This window comes from Fusarium mangiferae (assembly GCF_900044065.1).
Source record: "Fusarium mangiferae strain MRC7560 genome assembly, contig: FMAN_scaffold026, whole genome shotgun sequence".
Classification (NCBI taxonomy): domain Eukaryota; kingdom Fungi; phylum Ascomycota; class Sordariomycetes; order Hypocreales; family Nectriaceae; genus Fusarium; species Fusarium mangiferae.
This window is the reverse complement of record NW_024573946.1, coordinates 115,504-135,014: the sequence shown is the minus strand read 5'-3', so window position 1 is coordinate 135,014 and position 19,511 is coordinate 115,504. Positions and strand designations below refer to the sequence as shown.

The following is a 19,511-nucleotide window of genomic DNA, read 5'->3' as shown; positions in this document are numbered from 1 at the left end:
TGCGAACTTGTCGGATGGGCATATTAAATTGACAAAAAGTGGTAAATATTGAGCTAGGAGAACAGAGGGAGCGGCGTTTGAAAAAGGAGTTGATCAGGTGATGACCATGTCTGAAAGAGGCAAAATTCCAAGAATTATAATTAGAGTCCTAGAAATCGAGGTTGTGTTTTATTTGGTGTTAAATTTAAGTCTCATGCCAGGTTCAAACAGCTATGGAGGGGTGTATTGTGGCTAAGCGCCCGCGAATTCCGGGGCGTGCAAGCTCAGTTTTACCGGGTGTAGTGAGGGCAAACGGTAGTGGGGCCCGAAGACCGGCTCCGTCTCATTGAAAACGGTACGGAGCTCAATCGGCCCCAGTTGGTCGTTGCGGCGGATAAAGTGCGGCTCTTGAATTCCGGTCTAGTTAGTGCTCCTAACAGCCTCAAAGATCTAACCAATAGTCCAGAGCTTTTAAAAAGTAATTCGAATTGAAATTAAAACGCAGCCTTCTTAATGTATAGTAATACTATTTGAAAATGAATATAAAAAAAAGATTAAGTGAGTTTTGAAACTTTTTTTGCTATTACCTTGCATAGATCTTGATAGTGAAAATATATATGGCTCTGATTGGTCGCTGGCATGCAGCAAGCTCTCCAAAAAATGAGGACTCGTGTCTCCGAGATCAGAGGCTGCGACCCTGGAAAGCTGCGACACTGTTGTGGAATGAAAGAACTTGACGGGATCCCGTATTTTCCACTACCTATGGTCGTATGTGACAGTTGGTCAGTGGTTGCAGCTCAAGTGCTGGAGCAGAGGGGATTACTTTCGTTGTCGCGCATCTCCCAACACTTGCATGTTTGGTGGCAGAACCGATGCCGCCAAAACAAAGCTTGCAACTCTGGTGTTCCAACCCCCCAGTGATGTAGACCATGAAGTTTTACACCGGAATGAGAAGAAATGATTAATCGTATAGAAAGACATCCGCTATGATCAGCGTGCCATGAAACAGTTGAGTTGGTGTCCGCATTTCCAGAATGGCATAAACGAGATGCTTGCAAGCGAGTTGGTGGGCTTAGTGGCAGATCAGTAAAGCCCCGCGCTGTCGGGTGCCGGAAGCGCTGAGAGATTGAGTTTGCGCCTGAAGCTTGCACCAATTAGAACACAGGTTTCGTGGTCTAACGGTTATGACTGCGGATTCTGATTCCGCCAGCGAGGGTTCGACTCCCTCCGAGACCTATCCTTTTGTTCTTCTGCATAATGACACTTTTTTCTTTATTCTATTCTTTCATTACATATGCCAACGAGATGCACTCGGTGTTTTCGATTTAGTCTATGATCTGGAGATTTAAGTTTGGCATAATTGCTATCTTGTAGTAATGTAAAGTCGACCATAATAATAAAATAGGAGAAGGACAGCTGGATGCTGATACTGATAAAGGTAATACTTACAGCAGAGGTGGCTAGGGTCTGACACCAAGGGCATTAGAGTGTATGAGATCGAGAAGAAAGAGAACAGAGAATTCATATGAGCTCCAGCATTTGGCATCAATTGCTCAAATCATTCCAATAACTTTGGTAAAGTTTGAATCCAGATATGGTCAGGCAATGGGCTCAACCGACCGCGTTCCAATCCCCAGTATGAACATCTACCCGCGAGCTGAGAAGGCGTGATTGAGACAGTCTCGTCTGTTCTCGTGCAGTACCGCAGAACATCTCCCTATTGCTTGTTATTAAATTATAAGTTCCAGCGAATGGACAATGTTTGCTTCGCTTTCTTAATCGTTCTTGGAGAACACTACCGCTATTAGGAAGCACCAAAGACAGAGAGCAACGCCAGGCCAGTTCTCCTCTCATTGCTTTAGCTCTAATAGCTCTTGGAAACAGGGAGAATTGCTTCCAGCCCAGATTTATTGTCTCGGAAACAAGATACAATATATGAAAGACACAAGAAATTGCAGATGTTCTTTACCTTTCGAAGCTCAATCACGTCAAAGGGCTTCTCAGGCAGTGAACCTGACAACAGCTTATGGTATTAAGAAAGGAGATTTAATAGGGGAAGTGGTTTATAGAGGTGGCAGCACTATTTGATTGCGATCTTGCAAGTTTATATAAAGGGGAAGAGCGCCGGCCCTTGAACCAACTTTACTTGATAATTATCTTCGCACAAAGAGCCTCTTCCCGGTATTTAAGACCTCCCATCTCTCAAACACTGAATTCTCACGTTGTACAGCTTCAGATGCTTCCACGTTGATCCGGCGCAGCAAGATAGCCGCCTTGGTATGGGACTCGATGTGGACTAGGGAGTGTATGTTTCGAGGTTTGCAAGACTAGAGATCATGATACCTTCTGATACAATTGTCTGTCTCGTGGCCCGATACTAGGAATGCTAGTTATGATGATGAATGACGCCAAGAATAATTACAGTATGCAGTGAGAAGCCAAGCATACAAAACAAGAATATTCGAGAAAACGACTCAGAAACACGCAGCAAGGCAATAAAACGATCCATATAAACCCTTATCTCAGGAATTCTGACCAGGGACAATCCGACTTTTCATGCTTGCCTCCAAGGAAGAGTCAGGACTACGTAGCATTGAGCACCTCATTCGGCCAACCATGGTTCCCAGAACAGAAAGATTCAGGAATATCACACCCTCAAAGGGGCAACATCCCTCGATCTTGAGATCGCGACCCAATTTAAGCGGTTGACAGGCCCGCAATTCAGAGACTTTAGCGGCGAAACCGTGCGGCTCAAGAGTCCACACTTGGAGAGAAACCTCCGGTTGACGTTAGAGTGGAGGACAAACGTCATTATTATAACAGTTGCTTCACTTGTGTCTGAATCATATAAAAGTTCTGAATCCGGGTTTTGCAATGGACGTGAGCAAGAATCTACCGACTTTGAGCGCCTACAATGACTGGTCACCAAGAACAGAATCATGATTATTTTTCGAAACCCGCGACGCCCTCAACGCCGGGACAGGTTCATCTTGGGAACGTCGCAAGCAGAATCCCCAGCACCATCTCGGACCGAGAGACGGGACAACCTGATCGTGCAAAGTCGACACACTCAAGACGGCGTGGACTCCATGGATTACCATCCAGCTTCATGTCGCGAATGAGCAAGCGACCAATTAGCTCAAGGCGTTTCACGAGAATGTCCAGTGGGTACAATACAGCGCGCCCTACAGTACAACAACATGCATCCCAATATCATGCATATGCCCCTGCCGAAGAGGGCTACTATGAGGAGAACCCTTGGTTCGGCGAGGCAGGCAAGAAGCCAATCTTCAGTCTTGGGAAACCACTTCCCCACCGCGTTCGTCGCAAAGTGGTGAAACCGATCAGACCAGATGGAAGAGTTGACGAAGAAATGGCCATTGTCAAGGAGGACTCCGAAGATACACCCGCAGGATACGCCTCGCGTACCACTTCAGGCCAACCATACCGAATGCACACTCAAACCAGTATCGCATCGCGCGACATGCAGAACCAGCAGAGTCGAACTACAGCAGCTGGAGTTGCGCACAATGAGAAGCGCAACGATGCAGGGCAGCCGGTATTTGACTACGTCCCTGGTGAAGCAACGCCAGCAGCAACTCCTTTACATCGCGACCCTGCATCAAAAGTTGCTTCTCATCAACAGAGCAACAATCACCCTGATTATAAAATCGACAGTGAACCTTTGGGTCAGCAGGAGAAGCCAGAGGTTGAAGCTGGTGAGACGGATCCGAATGAGATGAGGAACTGGTGGGCTAGGATACGAGCGAAGCATCCTGAGCCACTTGCTGAATTCCTTGCGACTTCTGTCGCCATCTTCCTAGGTCTCACTGCTACTCTGTCTGTAAATCTCTCGGCAAAGCAGTCACAGCCTTATGGAACTTATGAGACTTCTTGTTGGGCATGGGGCTTCGCATGGATGTTTGGCATCTACCTCGGCGGTGGCGTCTCAGGCGCACATATGAACCCAGCCATTTCCATCTCTCTGTCGCTATTCCGTGGTTTCCCATGGCGGCAGTGTTTTATCTACATCCTTGCCCAATTCATCGCCAGCATAGTCGCTGGAGCACTCGCGTACGGAATATACGCTGACTCAATCCACTACGTCGATCCCGAAATGGACGGCATGTCAAAAACATTCTTCTCAACACCTCGAGAATGGGTTTCTCTCCAATCTGCCTTCTTCAACCAAGTCGTCGGCAGCGCCATCATGATGATCGCAGTCTTCGCACTAGGTGATGATCAGAACAACCCACCCGGCGCTGGCATGCATGCTCTGGTGCTCGGCTTCCTGGTGACGACCCTGAAGTTCACCCTCGGCTACAACATTGGATCAGCGCTGAATCCTGCTTCTGACTTTGGACCGAGAGTTGTCGCGTATGCGGTTGGATATCGCGAGTCAAATGTGTTTCACAGCGGATGGTGGTTCTACGGGCCTTGGGCAGCGACGTTGATAGGGTCTGTGGTGGGATGTGCGCTGTATGATGGGTTTGTGTTTGTTGGGAGTGAGAGTCCGATCAACTTTCGGTTTAGCAAGGAGATTAAGCATCGGGCAAATAAGTTATTGAGAGACTAGTCTCGCTATAGATATACCATCAAATGCAACGTTCACTTCAGTCTATTGGTTCATCCCTCTGGCCGCTATTTGTTAGGTCCCGACCTCAAGCAATGTTCTTCGATGCATGTGGCTGACGGGGTACATAATATCAGGCATCCCCCATGACCTCAGCACTGCTCTTATGTTCCTTGTCTCCCTCATACCTAAACTCATATACTCTACCCTCGTGCTCGTCCTCAACAAGCCAAGCTCTGATTCTGTGATTTTGCCTACAAGCTTTCAGGTTCACGCTCCTCGTCGCGACTGCAATTGACGAGAAAGTAACCTCCCGCAACTCCTCGACTCTGTCACGCCTCATAGCTTTCATCCCATACAGTACACCAACACCTACAATGACGAATGAAACAGCATATACACTGACAAGGATCTGTCGCTGATAAAAGAAGTACCCCGCCGTCGTTCTTCTGATGCAAGGATACGCAGTCCCATTCTCCATAGGCCGTGTTCCAGACGGTTCATTCGGGTTCGCCGCCCATGACACCATAAGCAGCTGTGCGTCCGACAGCAACGAAATAAGCAAATTCTCATACAGCCTCTGTATCTGCTTCTCGAAATCAGGGACAGGCAGAAGCTCATGTCGCCCAACCAACTTCGACGTCACGATCTCGCTACCTATTCCGTTATCGGGAAGCGACAAGCCCCCATGCAGTAATTGTCGTAACTTCAGCCCCAGCGAGTGAAACGCTGCAATGCGTTGATAGTTCCTCCAATCTTTGGGATACACGTAGTTCTCCTGTGGTTCCGCGACAGTCTTGTCCAACGTTCCGTCGTCAGCTGAGTCGTCCACGTATGTCGTATTGATGACCTTGCGCAGATAATCCCGATGCGTAACGTTGTACGACTGGAAACCCCGCGTGTATGTCAGATTGACTGTATAATCGACTTCCCAGTGCTCGCAAGCTGAAATTATGGGGGTGAAGTCTGTGTCCCATCCTTTTTGGCTACTATTTTCAGCGTGCCTGACCAATACGTCGTCGACTGTGACGTAGCCTAGCCATATGATGGGCTCTGATCTGAAAGCGCCAAGATTCTTGGGGAACGGAAGTGTCTGCATTGGACGATTGAAGTATTTCTCATGCTCAATCTGGCGTTCGGCGTAGTCTCCCTCATCGGCAACACAATTGTAAGTATTCCAACCATCGGGGATCATCCTGCTCATGTTGAACGGGGCATCCCTGCCGTTGAACGGCTTGACCGTCGAGTTGGTGCCGTTAGCGAGTTGCTCACACCGATATCCTGGTCCAGTGAAGTGTATAACGGTTGAGCAATCCCATCCTTCCCCACAGATTTCGTCAGCGACTTCGTCTCGTTGCAGTGCCTGCCCCCCTGTTAGAACTCGGGATGCAATCTCGTCAAGGTATGCACTTGGACTGATCCAAAAGTCAAAAACATCAGGGCCATCCTCATCTGGCAGGGTATCGTTGTACCATGATACTCTGCCACCTTGCAGTATCTCATCACCCTCTGCCTTTCTCCTATGAGTCCACTTCTTCTTCGCCTCGTGATTGAAGTTGAGGGTTCGGACATTATGGCATGTCCTATTCACATGGCTGTCGACACTCAGTGTCGCCGAGGTGAAGATAACCACGAGTGGCGATATCCACATGTAAAGAGCGAGAAGCATGACGAACCATGACTTCTTCCAAGCCTCAATGTTGAGGAGCTCAATGGCATTATGCGCTGCACCAAAGAGCGAGTCAACGGCATGTACGGAGAAGTTTCGATGAGCGACGGACGTCCAGGCAATTTGTTGGTAAGCTAGAGAGACTGCAATAGCAGAGTTTGCTTTTGAGATAAAGGCTAGTGACTGCCCGAGCCGAAGCCACCATATTTGATTCCTTGCTTCTTGACCAGAAAGGAGCTTGTTGAGCGTGTCGTGGCCAATGGCTGCTGCGATACCGAAGACGAGACATGCGACCATTAACCATCTGCTCCTGAGGATATTTGACCACGTCGAGGAGCAGTGAGAGTTGACAGCTGTGATCGCTTCATCGGGCTCTTGATTGGGACTCAGAAGACTAGTCTCGCTGGTAGTTGCGCCCTGCCAGGCCGAAGGAGCCACAGAGTGGAGTAACGGAGAGTGCTGAATGGAGCTGCCTTCGGATGGAGACCAGGTTGATGCTGATCTGAGGTCTTTTTTCTGGTCGGATGCTGGTGGACGGGAGAAATCAATCTCCATTTTGAACGAACTCAGCCTGGTCGAAGAGATGAAGAGGTTGCGCGGGTATGATCAAGACCCAGAAGAGATTTTGAATGAAATTTTTGGCACACTAGTGGCTACGCGTTGTGGCTTCCAGGATGCCAGCTCGGGCTGATACGTACGGACTGTATACCCAACTCAACAGATGGTTCAGCTTCGGCGCTTTTGGATCTGACATGCATGTGAATACGAGAGTGACGAAATATAATCGTGGCAGTTCATGGGACACAGCAGGGACATACAGTTAAGTGGGTGCGCAAAGAGCTTCGGCAGCGGTGATTACATCTATTCTTAGGGTGTATGGGTTACACGGAACGGTTGGTAAGGCATTCAGCCCTCAGCCCAGTTGGCCCCCTCCCAAGAAATGTGCCCAGTTTCGTAGAATATGGTGTTTCACAACACTTGGTGCGACCTGAGATCAGAGAAGCAACTCCGCCTCCGTAAGAGAGGGCTACATTTCGAAGCAAAGCGATGCCATAGCCTCAACAGGGCATTCCTGTATCAGTTGGGCAGTCTTTCTTAAGACGTATCACTTGCGCCTCGACGCCAACACAGTCTGACTCGGCGGTGCTTTGGAATGGCCAAAATCCCCAGTCAAATTCTTCAGCTTCTCTCCGAGCCTCTTTGGAATCTCTTCATCTACATTAGCCCACATACCTGTCACTCTATTAGCTCAGTTCCATCAAACACTTGTAATATGTTGGCAACTTACGAACTGTTGTCTCCTGAACTTCGGGAAGTGCCTTGTTGACGTGACCAGACAGGTTGTTCAGAAAGACTTCATCTTTCCCATTATCCTTGAAGATCTTCCACAAATTACGAGGCTGTTCCCAGTTTTCGTCTTCGACGTCGGAGGAGTAGGCTTGGACTCTGCCAACCCACTCGCTGTACGCGACATCGGCGGGACCACTTTTGACCTTGCGGAATGAGGAGCGAACTGGAGATATTAGCTATTCCTTTCAGGCTCAAGCAACCAAAGATCACATACCGTGATCAGGGTCTGAACCATAGTTCCCATCAAGACGCATCGGTCCGTCTCTCTGATATGGTGAGTAGGCCTCCAGAGGTCGATTGCATGGAAGTTGTTGGTAGTTTGGGCCAACGCGATAGCGTGCAGCATCAGGATAACTAAACATTCTCGCATGTAGCATGATATCAGCTGAGGGAGCGATACCAGGAATGAGCGTCGAAGGCGACAAAGCTGCTTGCTAGATATCATGGAAGTGGTTATCTGGGTTCTTGTTCAATACAAGCTTTCCGACGGGGATTAGAGGGTAGTCCTTGTGAGGCCAGATTTTGGTGATGTCGAAGATGTTCCACTTGTATGTCTCCGCCTCTTTGGGATCCATGACCTGAAGATACATGGTCCACGTCGGATACTCACCTCTCTCAATAGAGTTGTACAGATCTTTTACATGATAATCCGGCTCTTCGCCTGCAACACGAATGGCATCCTCTTGTGAAAGATTCTTGATGCCATCGTCAGGCTTGAAGTGGATTTTGACATACTTGTAAGATCCATCTTCGGGTTTGCCAAACTTGAACGTATGGTTTCCAAAACCATTCACATTTTTGAGGGACTGTGGTACCCCGCGAGGTCCGAAAAGTTGCATCAGACAGTGAGCACCTTCTTGATTGTTGTTGTGAAAGTCCCAGAACATGCTCGCATCAGCGACAGCAGTCTGCGGGTGGCGTTTGTGAGACCTGTTGAGCGAAGGGACCTTTTCTGGATCACGAATGAAGAAAACCGGCAAGTCCTTCCCGACAAAATCCCAGTTCTCTTCCTCGGTCTTCATCTTGAGGGCGAAGCCTCTGATGTCACGGAGGGTGTTGGAAGATCCCTTCTCACCAGCGACGGTAGACAGACGGGCAAGCGTGGGAAGTGAGCAAGCGTCTCGATCAATTGCGTGTCTGCCAACAATGCGAGACCGCCGCCTCGAACCTTTGGTCCGCGAAGGACGACGGACGAGGTTGGGTCCTCGACGGGCTTGCCCTCAGCGAGGGTACAAACTGGTGTTTCGTTTGACTGAAATTGTAAGCGACACGGAGTTCAATATATTTTTCAGCTAACTTGTACTCACGTCTGACATTCTTGGGTCACTGACAAATATTTCTGTGTCAATTGGTCGCTCAAATGCCGGGCGCTGCTGTCTTTATATCCGAAACGCCAGCTCTACAGTCGAATAGTGACGTGATTATTATCAGCGTGCGACACGAGTCAAGAGCGTCATAGACAGCCTTTTATGGCTGAATTGTGAGCAACTAAAAACTCATGTCAGCAATTCTTGCCTTTGTCGCCTAAATACTGGACTGCCTTGCTGCGCTGCATTGCAGCCAGAGAGCTGGTTGGGCTGGACAGGCTGGACAGGCTGCCTGCTTGCTGAACGATTCGCCCGGTGGGTAGGGAGGTATTTCAAAGTGTTCGCTTCTCACTGATAGCACACAAAATATGTGACCAGTTTCAAAATCACTCGGTTAAATATTCGAGTTGATGAAGATCGATTGTTGTGGATGGAATGTGAAAGCACTATCTGCTCCTAGACTAGCATATCATAGCCAAGCTTAGATTTGAGTGACTTGAATTCTAGATCGATGGTATAATCTAGTCATCAACATCTCTCGGCTCAACATTTGAAACTTCCTTCTCATACTCCTTCAGACTCATGGGCACAAACTCCGTCGGTCTAGTAATAGGCGTAAACCCCTGCCCATGCTCATCGAACTCCCTCAGTCTCTTCCTCGTGGCCTCCCTCTTGGCATTCACACTGTAAATCTTGACTCGATGACAGCTACTAGTCACATGCAAGCTCCAATTCCAACTATGCCGAACCTCCATTGGTTGGGTGTTCAGACTATTGTCCCAACAGCGAACAACGAGTTCGGTCCAGCCTTCGTGGTCGCAGGGGACTTTTCCGGTGAAGGTACGCCAGGCGAATTTGTGCTTTGGGGAGAGGTTCTCGATGGGCACGGCGTACCACACGTAGCCGCCGTCGGAGGAGATTTCCACGCGTTCGGGCCAGCGGCCTCCGCCTGAGTATGCCCAACCTTGAAGAGTCAGTGACTTCTTGGGGAGACGTAGTGGGGGACTTACCTTTGACCTCGATCTCGCCATCGTGGACGACAACTTCTTTGTTCCAAGGGGACATGATGGCGCTGCTGACAGGCATCTCCTGGATCTGAATGCCCACTGCTCCATGGTTAACGATCGTCTCAGGCAAGCGACAGATGAAAGAACTTACTCGTGGGCAGTTGGTTATGCTTCCCAGTCTGCTGCTGAAAGTACAAATACTCCCTGCTCTGCACCGGTGCAAGGCTCGGTTTCTCAATCGCCTTGATTCGATAAAGCCACTTGCAACTCCTCGCCCCAATATACCCAAAAACGACAGCCCGTAACGGAAAACCGTGAATCTTTGGCAATGGCTTGTCGTTCATCTTCCAAGCCAACATGACCTCGTTTGCCTTGACCTTCGACCAAGGGACTGACACAACGTAATTCATGCACTGGCCTCCTTTGAAATATGTATCCGCGCCGTAGAGTTCAAGATGCTTGGCACCATCTTTGAGACCGCCGCAGTACTTGATGACTTTCTTCAGACTGACGCCTGTCCACTTCGCTGTGCCTATAGCGCCTTCTGCCCAGGGGGCGTTGATCATTTCGTCACCTTCGCCTGGATACTCGACGATTTGCTCGAAGCGCCGAGTACCGCTGCACTGAATGGTCACGAGTTTGCTAACCCTTGGAAAGAGGGATTCGTTTTGTAAGTCTGCCAGGGTGAGTTTCTTGGGGTTATTGACGAGCCCATCGAGACGAATGTCGTAGGCGCTTGCTTCGATGTCGGGAATGCCACCATGGTTTCGAACGAAATGAAGCTCGTTTGGCATGATGTAGTCTTTGGTCAGGAGGCTTTTGGGTGCTTCTCCATTGTAGGGAAATTCGAGAAGATGAAGCATTTCCGGGTGTTTTTCCTGCAAAAGTCAGCGATCCCTCGAAATCCAAGTGCTTGGAGGACTACTTACCTTGAGAACAGTCTCCCAACTGATTCGAGGCACCTGATCCAGAACTCCCCCAATAGCTTTATGCCATAACTTCCATCTCTTTCCCTCAAGAACGGGGTTTGTTGCTGGAAGAGGCTCTAGCTGGAACTCAGGCGGAGGGGGAAATGTGAAGCGCGAAAAGCGCTGGTGAGCCTTGGCTTTCTTCTCCGGGTAGGCTTCCCACTCAACATAGCCTTTCCAGCCGGGCCGCTCATCTTGAACGTCGAGATCCGGGTCCTCAGGGATATCAGATGCCTTCAGTTCTTCGTGGTCGTTTGGGTTGAGACGATGAGGCTCTGTGTTGATCTCGATGCTGCTCTGGTTGCGAATGCCGAGACGAGCGGGCTCAAGTCCCTGCTCCAGCTTCCACTCATCTGGAGCTTGTTGGTGGGATTGTCGATAAGGAATATCTGGCTGCATTTAGAATGGTCGGCGGTTTCTAAAAATTAACAAAGAGAAAGAAACAAAAATTCCGAGACGATATTTCTTGGTTGCGCGACATTGTTATAACCTCGATGCGATCACAATTGTGTATGTAGGTCGCATTCTAGAAAATCCTGGGCGGAGACCATAGTGACGCCAAGAATCGATGATAAAATCGTCACCAGTTCAAATCAATACCCACAATGTAACTTGAATTCAAGTTCTAATGGCGGAAATACGGCTGCGCATCTTGTTGATCGAGCGATGTAACGGTTTATCAAAGTGTTTTAATGCATCAACCCCGGCTGACAAATTTGTATTTCGGGGATATGCCCCCGTTACAGAGTCATTGACGTCGTTGATGTGCCGACATTCCGCAAAACCCGAGCTCATTAAGAAATCACGATCGTGAAAATAGATATGTATCGCATTTGATACTAATTGATAAAGAATTGGTACACAAGGTCATTGTCTTTGTTTGCGAACATGTTGCCTGTCTAGCACTTCCTGGGGTCGCTACACCAAGCGCCGCGCCCGAGACTGTCTTTGACGGCGTCCCCCGAACCTCACTGAGACGAAACAATCTTGTCAAAAATATCTATAAAAAGAACTCAATCACATGTCTCTCACCAAAATGCCAACCGTCGAGACCAATCCTCTCCGTGGCGAAGACCGAAACCAGTGAAGATCCCGCCCGCTTTATAACCATTCACATTCCTGTCAAGCACGCTACGCAGCCGCCCAGCCACAGCAGAATTCCGATCTTTGTCCAAACCCGGAATTTGAGGAATGCGATTTTCAGGGACGGGACCTTGCATTTTCTTGTAACGCGTGGCGCTGGGGGAATGCAGGAACAGACTATGGGATGGCGTAACGGTTAACGGCAGAGCATTGGTCTAAAGACTTTTTCTTTCCGTACAGAGCTTTTTGACCATTAAAGATATTAGTGGCAACAAAATTTTCCGGTACGGTCCATTATTAATAGTTGAAAGGTGTCTTTTTCCGGGGCTGCATTGAACAAAGGTAATTACTATCTGTTCTGCGATCGCTTCAATTGTCGAGACTAGATGCGCTTGATCGCGATCGCGCAGCACATGCGCTACCCTACAATCGATCTCTCAATTGACCGTGAATGTTTTCCCCCCATTCTGAGACATTGTAGAAAAGGTCTGCGGTCATTCCGTGGTATTACCAGCCCTGGTGGCCATTGTCACTGACGCATGTCTCATATCTAGCCATCTGGATCAATGTGTTCGCCAGCAAAACAGCGCTCCAACTACGTAACGTCAGAGCCTCATGATGATACGCATTATTCAATTCCAAGTTTAAAATCGTGTAAGCTTCACTTCCAGCCATTCTGAATAACTCATGGCATCAAAAAGTCTCATCCCTTTATCCCCGTGATGCAGAGTCGCCCATCACCGTGTCTCAATCACGCAGCATATGACCAGTTCCCAACCACTCTGAAACTTGTGCTCCCACTGAAACTGCTCATTGAAGGATTCAATTCAATGTACGACAGTGATACACGCTGGAAATTCGCTGCGGCTGGTTTGTCTCCCCTTCACTCCCTTGGAGGGAGCACGTTCTAGCCCGCCGCACTAACACGAACCCGCAATCCTCCCTAGTTCTCGACTGACCTCTCAACCTTGGCACGTCAAAACCAATATTGCACGTCCTCAAAAATGTATAAAACTAATCGAAAGCCTCACCGTTTTCCTAACGATTCATTCTCATCACACATTCTTCTACATACATAACAACAGCCTCTTGGCTTTTCCCTTTCTTCTCTACCCCTTCAAACACCAAACTCTCCTTTCTCACCATGAAGCTCTTCAACACCTTCGCTACAGCGCTGGGTCTAGCTGGTCTAGCCCAAGCCCACATGGAGATGGCATATCCTCCCCCCTTCAAGAGTAAATACAACCCCAACGCCGGACAGGACATCGACTACAGTATGACCTCGCCTCTCAACGCCGACGGAAGCAACTTTCCCTGTAAGGGATACAACTCTCTTTTTGGCACCGCTGCCGGTGCACCTACCGCTACATGGCAGGCTGGCAAGTCGTACAGTATCAGCATCGCTGGCGGTGCAGACCACGGAGGCGGCAGTTGCCAGGTCTCACTCTCTTTTGATCGCGGTAAGACGTGGGTCGTTATCCAGTCGTGGATTGGAAACTGCCCCAAGGCGCCGACTTCGAACTTTCAGTTTACTCTCCCGGTTGATACACCAGCTGGAGAGGCTATTTTCGCTTGGACCTGGTTCAACAGGATTGGAAATCGCGAGATGTACATGAACTGCGCGGCTATCACGGTCAAGGCTGGAACTGGAACAGCGAAGACAGCCCTCAAGAAGCGACCTGCTATGTTTGTCGCCAACGTCGGAAATGGATGCAAAACCACGGAAATGGTCGACCTCATGTTTCCTAACCCGGGACCTAACGTCGACCTCACTTCGACCAACACTGGACCGCCGGTCGGTCAGTGCGCTGCTGGACCAGGAGTCCAACTACCCTCTGCCTCTCCCTCTCCGACAAAGACAACTACTACAAAGAAGCCGACTACAACTAAGCCACCAGTAAAGTCTACAGCGTAAGTGGTTTCCTCTCTTTGTTTGATCTTGCTAACATGTTCACACAGCCCTGGCGGTGTTTTCATCACTGTTCCTTCAACCACCAAGAAGACGACCAAGACGACCCTCAAGTCAACAACCCGCAAGACAACAAGCACCACTTCGATCAAGCCTGCGCCGACCAAACCGGCCGCCGGTGTCATCACCCCCGGTACAGCTTGCAAGCCTGAGGGCTACTGGAACTGCATCAAGACAGGAACTGCTTTCCAGCGATGCGCTTCCGGGACTTGGTCAGTGGCGATGGCTGTTGCGCCAGGCACAAGATGCGTGCCTGGGCAGAGCATGGAATTCACTATCGAGTATGCATGATTATGATTTGGAACTTTTCTTTGCAACGCTTTGTTTCCTATGTTTGATACCTACAGTAGAGGATAGATAATGAGCTCTCGAATGAAAATGCAGTCACTTTCCTTAATCAGCCTGATTGCTTACTTGTCCCACTGTGCAAAAGTGTCAAGGGTCCTGCGCCATTTTCCGCGCGATGGATGCGGGGCTTGAAAATCACCCGAGTCCACCTACTACGCTTCCCGCCGCGGAACATTCGGGTAGCAACGCTAAAACTTCAACTCTCTGATCATGGCGGAACCAGTGACTACGACCCAGGAACCGATTGAGCCTATTGCCGCGCATGAGCGGGCGGCGGAGGAGGATGAGTTTGAGACGTCGGACTTCGACTCAGCGACTTTGTCGTCTAGTTCGACAAGTCTGAACACGAGTATTTATCAGCATGCTTTTGAGAATGGAAGACGGGTGAGTTGGGCGCCTTGGCGAGCTCAGATATGTGCTGATTGAGATAGTATCATCAATATCGTCACGGAACGTATGAAACCGGGAATGCGCAGTGCGGTTCAAAACTGACACGAGTAGATATCCTATCCCCAATGATGATGCGGAGCAGAACCGCGACGATATGAAGCACGCCATGATGTTGGAACTCACCAAGTAGGGAAGATTCATTGGATTATGCAACGACCGAGGCACTGACATTTCAAGTGGCAACCTGTTCTTCTCGCCCATCGTGGAAAACCCACACAAGATTATTGATCTCGCAACCGGAACTGGTATCTGGGCTATCGACGGTAAGCCAGACCGCTCTTTCGCAAGACCTCGAGACTCATCATCCAAGTCGCCGACAAATACCCTAGCGCATCTGTAGTAGGAGTCGATCTCAGTCCTATCCAGCCCTCATGGGTTCCCCCAAACCTCAAGTTTCTCGTCGATGACATCGAAGACGAATGGATGCACGGCGGTGACTTTGACTTTGTGCACATGCGCTGCATCAGCCCCTGGCTGAAAGACGAAGTCAAGGTTCTTCGTCAAGCACACGAGTACGCTTACCCCTCTCCCCATCTGCGTCTCATCTCACATGCTGCAGTCATATGAAACCTGGTGCTTGGATCGAAATCCAAGAACTCGATGCTCGCGCCAACTGCGACGATGGCTCCCTAGCCCCCGACGCCCCTCTCGCCAAATTCTTCGACACCGCTGAGCAAGCCGTAGCCAGTTTCGGCATGAAGTTCCGCGCGGGCGAGAACTTACGTGAACCCCTTGAGAAAGCTGGCTTCACCAATGTGTCCTGTAAAGTCCTCAAGGTCCCCATCGGCACATGGGCAAAGGTAATCACCCCAGCCAGTTGATATGAATGCGCTGACTTTCGGTAGGATAAGAAGCTTCGCCTCATTGGATTGTACCTGAAGACCGCTGTCAGCGACATGTTTGGTGCCATGGCAGCCAAGCCCCTGCGTAAGATCTTGGGGCCTGAAGAGATCGAGGTCTTCCTGGCCGATGCGAGAAAGGATCTGAATAACGTTAATATTCATTCATATGAGAAGTATTACTTTTGGATGGGACAGAAGGCCGAATAGTAGAGAATTTGGATAGTTAATTGCAAGACAGGCCATAAGAACAATGTATGTGTCTTCTGGTTTGCCCGTGCCCGCGCGTCCTTGGGGTGATTCCAGTAAAAGAATACGCGATCACCTCGAGCTTCAATTCCAAAGGCGCTGTATGTTATTGACTAACTACGTGCAAAAGAACTCGTCAGATCATTCATTCTAGGGTCGTTTCGCGATGATTGGTTCGAGGTCTTGGCATCTTTCAGCCTCACGCAATGCCAAAACCCCGCACCCTCAGTATTTTATGTGAGAATGACATCAATATCCAGTGACTTGACAACTAAGTATAAACCCTATTGCGGTAAGTTGCGCGATTGGGACATTAGCTATCAGATCTGACGCATATTAGAAAAGTCTGAATACATTTCCCAGGGGACAAACAGGCTACCTCTAGCCACCCATCATGGCTCCTACTCAACTGGAACAATACCTCAGTAGCATCATCGATATCGCCGTACAGGCAGACCCTGCTGCTGCTGCCTTGCTTTACGCTGGATTGATCAAAAACACTTTATTAGTTCGCAAGTCCGTCAAAGGAAGAGAAGGACTTCTTGACAGGCAGAAATGGAAGAATAGTGTTCGCCTTGGACCCAGCGGAACACGATTGTACGGGGTTTGCGACATTTCACTTGAAGGAGACTCGTGTTGGAGATATCTTGTTAACCCTGAAGTAGAACCCTCAGCCCAAGGCGAGACGGCACATCAACTCCCTTTACACAGCAGCCATAGTATACGACTAACGGTGAGAGAAGAAGGATCTGATGGCCCTAAGGACACATTTACAGTCGCCACAGGGTTCATGCAGCTCTCAAAGGAATGGCAACATGCTTCCCCGGATGGATCGTATCATGTCACAACGTATGAGACTGGATGGCCAGTTAAAGTCACAAGACTCATTAGGGTTTGGGAAGAAGACGAGAAAAAATGCGGTAAGTCTTTGATGAACTGTATAGAGTAGACTTCTTCTAACGCCGTAAGCTCGCATCACATGCAGTACATATGCTCGAGAACGGCCAAATGATGGTTTCTCAGACTTCAATTCCGCAAAACAAATCAGGATAGAACTCGAACTGCTGGATCCCTTTTACATTATCGTTCGTTCTAATGATAACTGGAAGCAGATATTTCTTCTGCTGTTCCACCACGCATGCCTGAGACTCTTTATTACGTTCCTCAACATCTTGGAAGCAGATGAGATCGACCACGCAGATGATGCAGCCACAAACCCCAGCAAAGCCGAGCTTCGGCAGTGGAACTTGAAGACAATCATCAAACGGTCGTACGAATATCGAGACCTTGCAGAGATGGGCCGTAAATTGATGTCCACCACGGAATCTCTGATTGATGTTGTGAGGTCGATGGCTCCGGTCGTTGACACACCACTTCATACGAATAAATTCATGGCCATTGAAATGGAATTGCGAGGGCTCTGTCGGGAGGCAAGCGAGCAACTCCAGAACTTCTCAGACCGACTTGATCACGATCTGAAATATCTTGAGCTCGCGCGGAACATCAACCAGAATAGAGGCGTCCAGCAACTTACCCTCTTGGCCACAATATTCCTACCTTTATCCCTCGCGGCTGGTGTTCTGAGCATGCAAACGAGGTTCAAAGATCTGGGAACACTACTGTACGACTTCTTCGGCGTGGTGGTACTTCTCGCGGCTATCGTTCTCATTATCATGATCCTGTTGAGTCTTGTGGCTGTTATGAAAGAATTAGACAGTAAATTCCTTCGAGTTGAATCCTATAGGGAGAGCTTCCGAGGAAAGTTTCTATCAGCGGTCAACATTGGCTTCTTTGTCTTTGGGTGCCTGGTACTGACATCTTTCTTGGTTGGGATGTTCAAAGATGTTACGCTTGGGGCAAGAATTTTGGGGTACGGGGTCGCAGCGGTATGCGGCTTATGGATTGTTGCGCTGTTCCTGGTTCTCGGTGGCATCGTGACTTGGTACTTGTGGAATCGATGAGGCAGTGCCAGTGGAAGAGAGATCTAGGCCATGAACGAGAGCACAATCATGGGGGCACTTGCCATGATTGATGTTCTTTAGGGTTTGCTTGAAAATGTCAGCTGTAGAATGAACAATAAAAGTGAAGTGAAACAAATCTTTAGTACATCCTCTTACCTTGACAGGTGCATGGACTGCTCCCATCCTTTGCACCGCTACAATTCAGGAGGAACTGATGTTACTGGCAGATATTTAGCCCCATCTATCAGGGCATTCATGCCCCACCACGTTCAGAGAATAAAAGTCAGTGCTGCATCCCACCTCTTTCATCTTTTTGCAACCTTCATTCACTTCCTGTACTCAACTAAGTCCTTGTGAATTTTTCTTTCAATACTCCTCTAACATCTCAAAGCAACGCCACACAATGTCTTTTATGGAACGTCTATCCGGAATGCTGTTGCATTCAATTTTGTGTGCCAACTACACACCCGAACGCCCACTGAACGTGGAAGACCGGCCACTGATCGAAATTCGTCCCCAGCAGCTCCAGGGCATGGTCGATACGCTCCGCGCCAGGGGCAGCCACACCCACAAGGCATGGGAAACCTGCCTACTGAAGTTGGAACAACTTCAAACCCGACAGGGTGAGGCAAACCTATTCTCAGCCCTCGACGCTGCAGAGAGCGCCTTCCACGAGGTGATCCTGGATCTCAAGGACTTTTCACAGTTCCAAGATGACGCGGAACAAGATCCCAGTGTTCTCCTGCGACCGGAGACAGACGTGCTTGGCTAGGTACCAGCCGTCATGTCCCGGATCGTCGGGGTTGACGACGCCAGTGATTTCCCAGGTGAGTACGGGTACTGGTGGAAAGACAAGACAATAGAAGCCACTACTAACTAAATGACTTACTTAGTGATCGACACCTTTTGCACAGAGATGGCTAGGGCGGACGAGATACTGCTGGGAAACGCCACCAGCGAAAGTGGTGAACCCGTGGAGAGATTCGCGGGCATCGACAAGCTTCTCACCGAAGCACTTCCGCAGCTTCAGAAGTTCATTGAAGAGCAGAACAACGCGGGAGTTGTTTTACTGATGACATTGGAGATAATCCAAGCCCAACGCTTTGTTGAGGAAAAGGGCGCGGGGAAGTGGCTCCAGCCACTTAAGGATATCCTCGGAGAAGATCTCTATGAGCAGATCTTGGCGGCTGGAGCTGCTTGATCGGTGGTAACCGCGTCTCGACATAATGGGCGGTGCGCTGCTGGTGGCTCTTGGAAGAAGATGTAAGCACTTCAAACCCTGTTTCACAGCTCGTTTTGCTAATCGCCTCTCGTTTCAGCTTGTGTGCCTGTTTCTGCGGGTGGATATCTGCTTAGTACAGATAAAAATCATGGTTGCTCTATCGCCTGGGATGGGAGTTGTATCTGCCGCCCTGTATTGTCCTTGTTTTCTGGGTGGGGGGGTTTGAACTTTATTCGAGAAGGATAATGCCTTGGCTCTTGGCCATGCGCAAGGGACCGTGGTAGTACTCATGTCGATGATCAACTCTTTGGGAAATCCAAATGATCTCAAACTCTTATACTCCCCATACGTGTTTATTGTTCTTTACCTTTGTGACATGGTTCTGAAGCCTCTTTTAACCTTTCAGTCTTATCACGGATCGTGAAATTGAATCAGAACAAAAACTACAGCTGAGATCAAAGCCAAGTTCAAAACCACAATGTTTAGCCGCACGACGGCCGACCAAGTGAGGCTTATAGACAACCAGACATACATTAA

The 19,511-nt window shown here is 49.1% G+C and overlaps 8 protein-coding genes and 1 non-coding gene across 9 annotated transcripts; 6 read left to right on the top strand and 3 right to left on the bottom strand.

Moving 5' to 3' along the window:
• Positions 1 to 1,143: 1,143 nt before the first annotated feature.
• tRNA lies at positions 1,144 to 1,215 on the top strand. The gene has a single exon. It is a non-coding gene; the product is annotated as a tRNA-Gln (tRNA).
• Positions 1,216 to 2,893: 1,678 nt separating this feature from the next.
• On the top strand, positions 2,894 to 4,555 carry FMAN_14610 (related to channel proteins; the record flags this gene model as incomplete). Its single annotated transcript, XM_041825998.1, has 1 exon — positions 2,894 to 4,555. The coding sequence occupies one exon, from the start codon at positions 2,894 to 2,896 to the stop codon at positions 4,553 to 4,555; it is 1,662 nt and encodes a 553-aa protein (XP_041691323.1).
• Positions 4,556 to 4,685: 130 nt separating this feature from the next.
• On the bottom strand, positions 4,686 to 6,776 carry FMAN_14611 (uncharacterized protein; the record flags this gene model as incomplete). The annotated part of the gene is made up of 1 exon (XM_041825997.1): positions 4,686 to 6,776. One exon carries the CDS (start codon positions 6,774 to 6,776, stop codon positions 4,686 to 4,688), a length of 2,091 nt encoding a protein of 696 aa, XP_041691322.1.
• Positions 6,777 to 7,326: 550 nt separating this feature from the next.
• FMAN_14612 (uncharacterized protein) lies at positions 7,327 to 8,593 on the bottom strand (the record flags this gene model as incomplete). The annotated part of the gene is made up of 4 exons (XM_041825996.1): positions 7,327 to 7,454; positions 7,510 to 7,734; positions 7,786 to 7,925; positions 8,007 to 8,593. The coding sequence occupies 4 exons, from the start codon at positions 8,591 to 8,593 to the stop codon at positions 7,327 to 7,329; spliced, it is 1,080 nt and encodes a 359-aa protein (XP_041691321.1).
• An 806-nt stretch (positions 8,594 to 9,399) lies between these two features.
• On the bottom strand, positions 9,400 to 11,252 carry FMAN_14613 (uncharacterized protein; the record flags this gene model as incomplete). Its single annotated transcript, XM_041825995.1, has 4 exons — positions 9,400 to 9,842; positions 9,889 to 9,984; positions 10,037 to 10,763; positions 10,815 to 11,252. 4 exons carry the CDS (start codon positions 11,250 to 11,252, stop codon positions 9,400 to 9,402), a joined length of 1,704 nt encoding a protein of 567 aa, XP_041691320.1.
• A 1,828-nt stretch (positions 11,253 to 13,080) lies between these two features.
• FMAN_14614 (uncharacterized protein) lies at positions 13,081 to 14,196 on the top strand (the record flags this gene model as incomplete). Its single annotated transcript, XM_041825994.1, has 2 exons — positions 13,081 to 13,847; positions 13,896 to 14,196. The coding sequence occupies 2 exons, from the start codon at positions 13,081 to 13,083 to the stop codon at positions 14,194 to 14,196; spliced, it is 1,068 nt and encodes a 355-aa protein (XP_041691319.1).
• A 267-nt stretch (positions 14,197 to 14,463) lies between these two features.
• FMAN_14615 (uncharacterized protein) lies at positions 14,464 to 15,752 on the top strand (the record flags this gene model as incomplete). The annotated part of the gene is made up of 7 exons (XM_041825993.1): positions 14,464 to 14,637; positions 14,685 to 14,707; positions 14,755 to 14,829; positions 14,881 to 14,966; positions 15,014 to 15,215; positions 15,263 to 15,503; positions 15,549 to 15,752. The coding sequence occupies 7 exons, from the start codon at positions 14,464 to 14,466 to the stop codon at positions 15,750 to 15,752; spliced, it is 1,005 nt and encodes a 334-aa protein (XP_041691318.1).
• A 433-nt stretch (positions 15,753 to 16,185) lies between these two features.
• Positions 16,186 to 17,752, top strand: FMAN_14616 (uncharacterized protein; the record flags this gene model as incomplete). Its single annotated transcript, XM_041825992.1, has 2 exons — positions 16,186 to 16,711; positions 16,761 to 17,752. 2 exons carry the CDS (start codon positions 16,186 to 16,188, stop codon positions 17,750 to 17,752), a joined length of 1,518 nt encoding a protein of 505 aa, XP_041691317.1.
• Positions 17,753 to 18,155: 403 nt separating this feature from the next.
• FMAN_14617 (uncharacterized protein) lies at positions 18,156 to 18,953 on the top strand (the record flags this gene model as incomplete). Its single annotated transcript, XM_041825991.1, has 3 exons — positions 18,156 to 18,488; positions 18,525 to 18,579; positions 18,646 to 18,953. The coding sequence occupies 3 exons, from the start codon at positions 18,156 to 18,158 to the stop codon at positions 18,951 to 18,953; spliced, it is 696 nt and encodes a 231-aa protein (XP_041691316.1).
• Between the last annotated feature and the right edge of the window lie 558 nt (positions 18,954 to 19,511).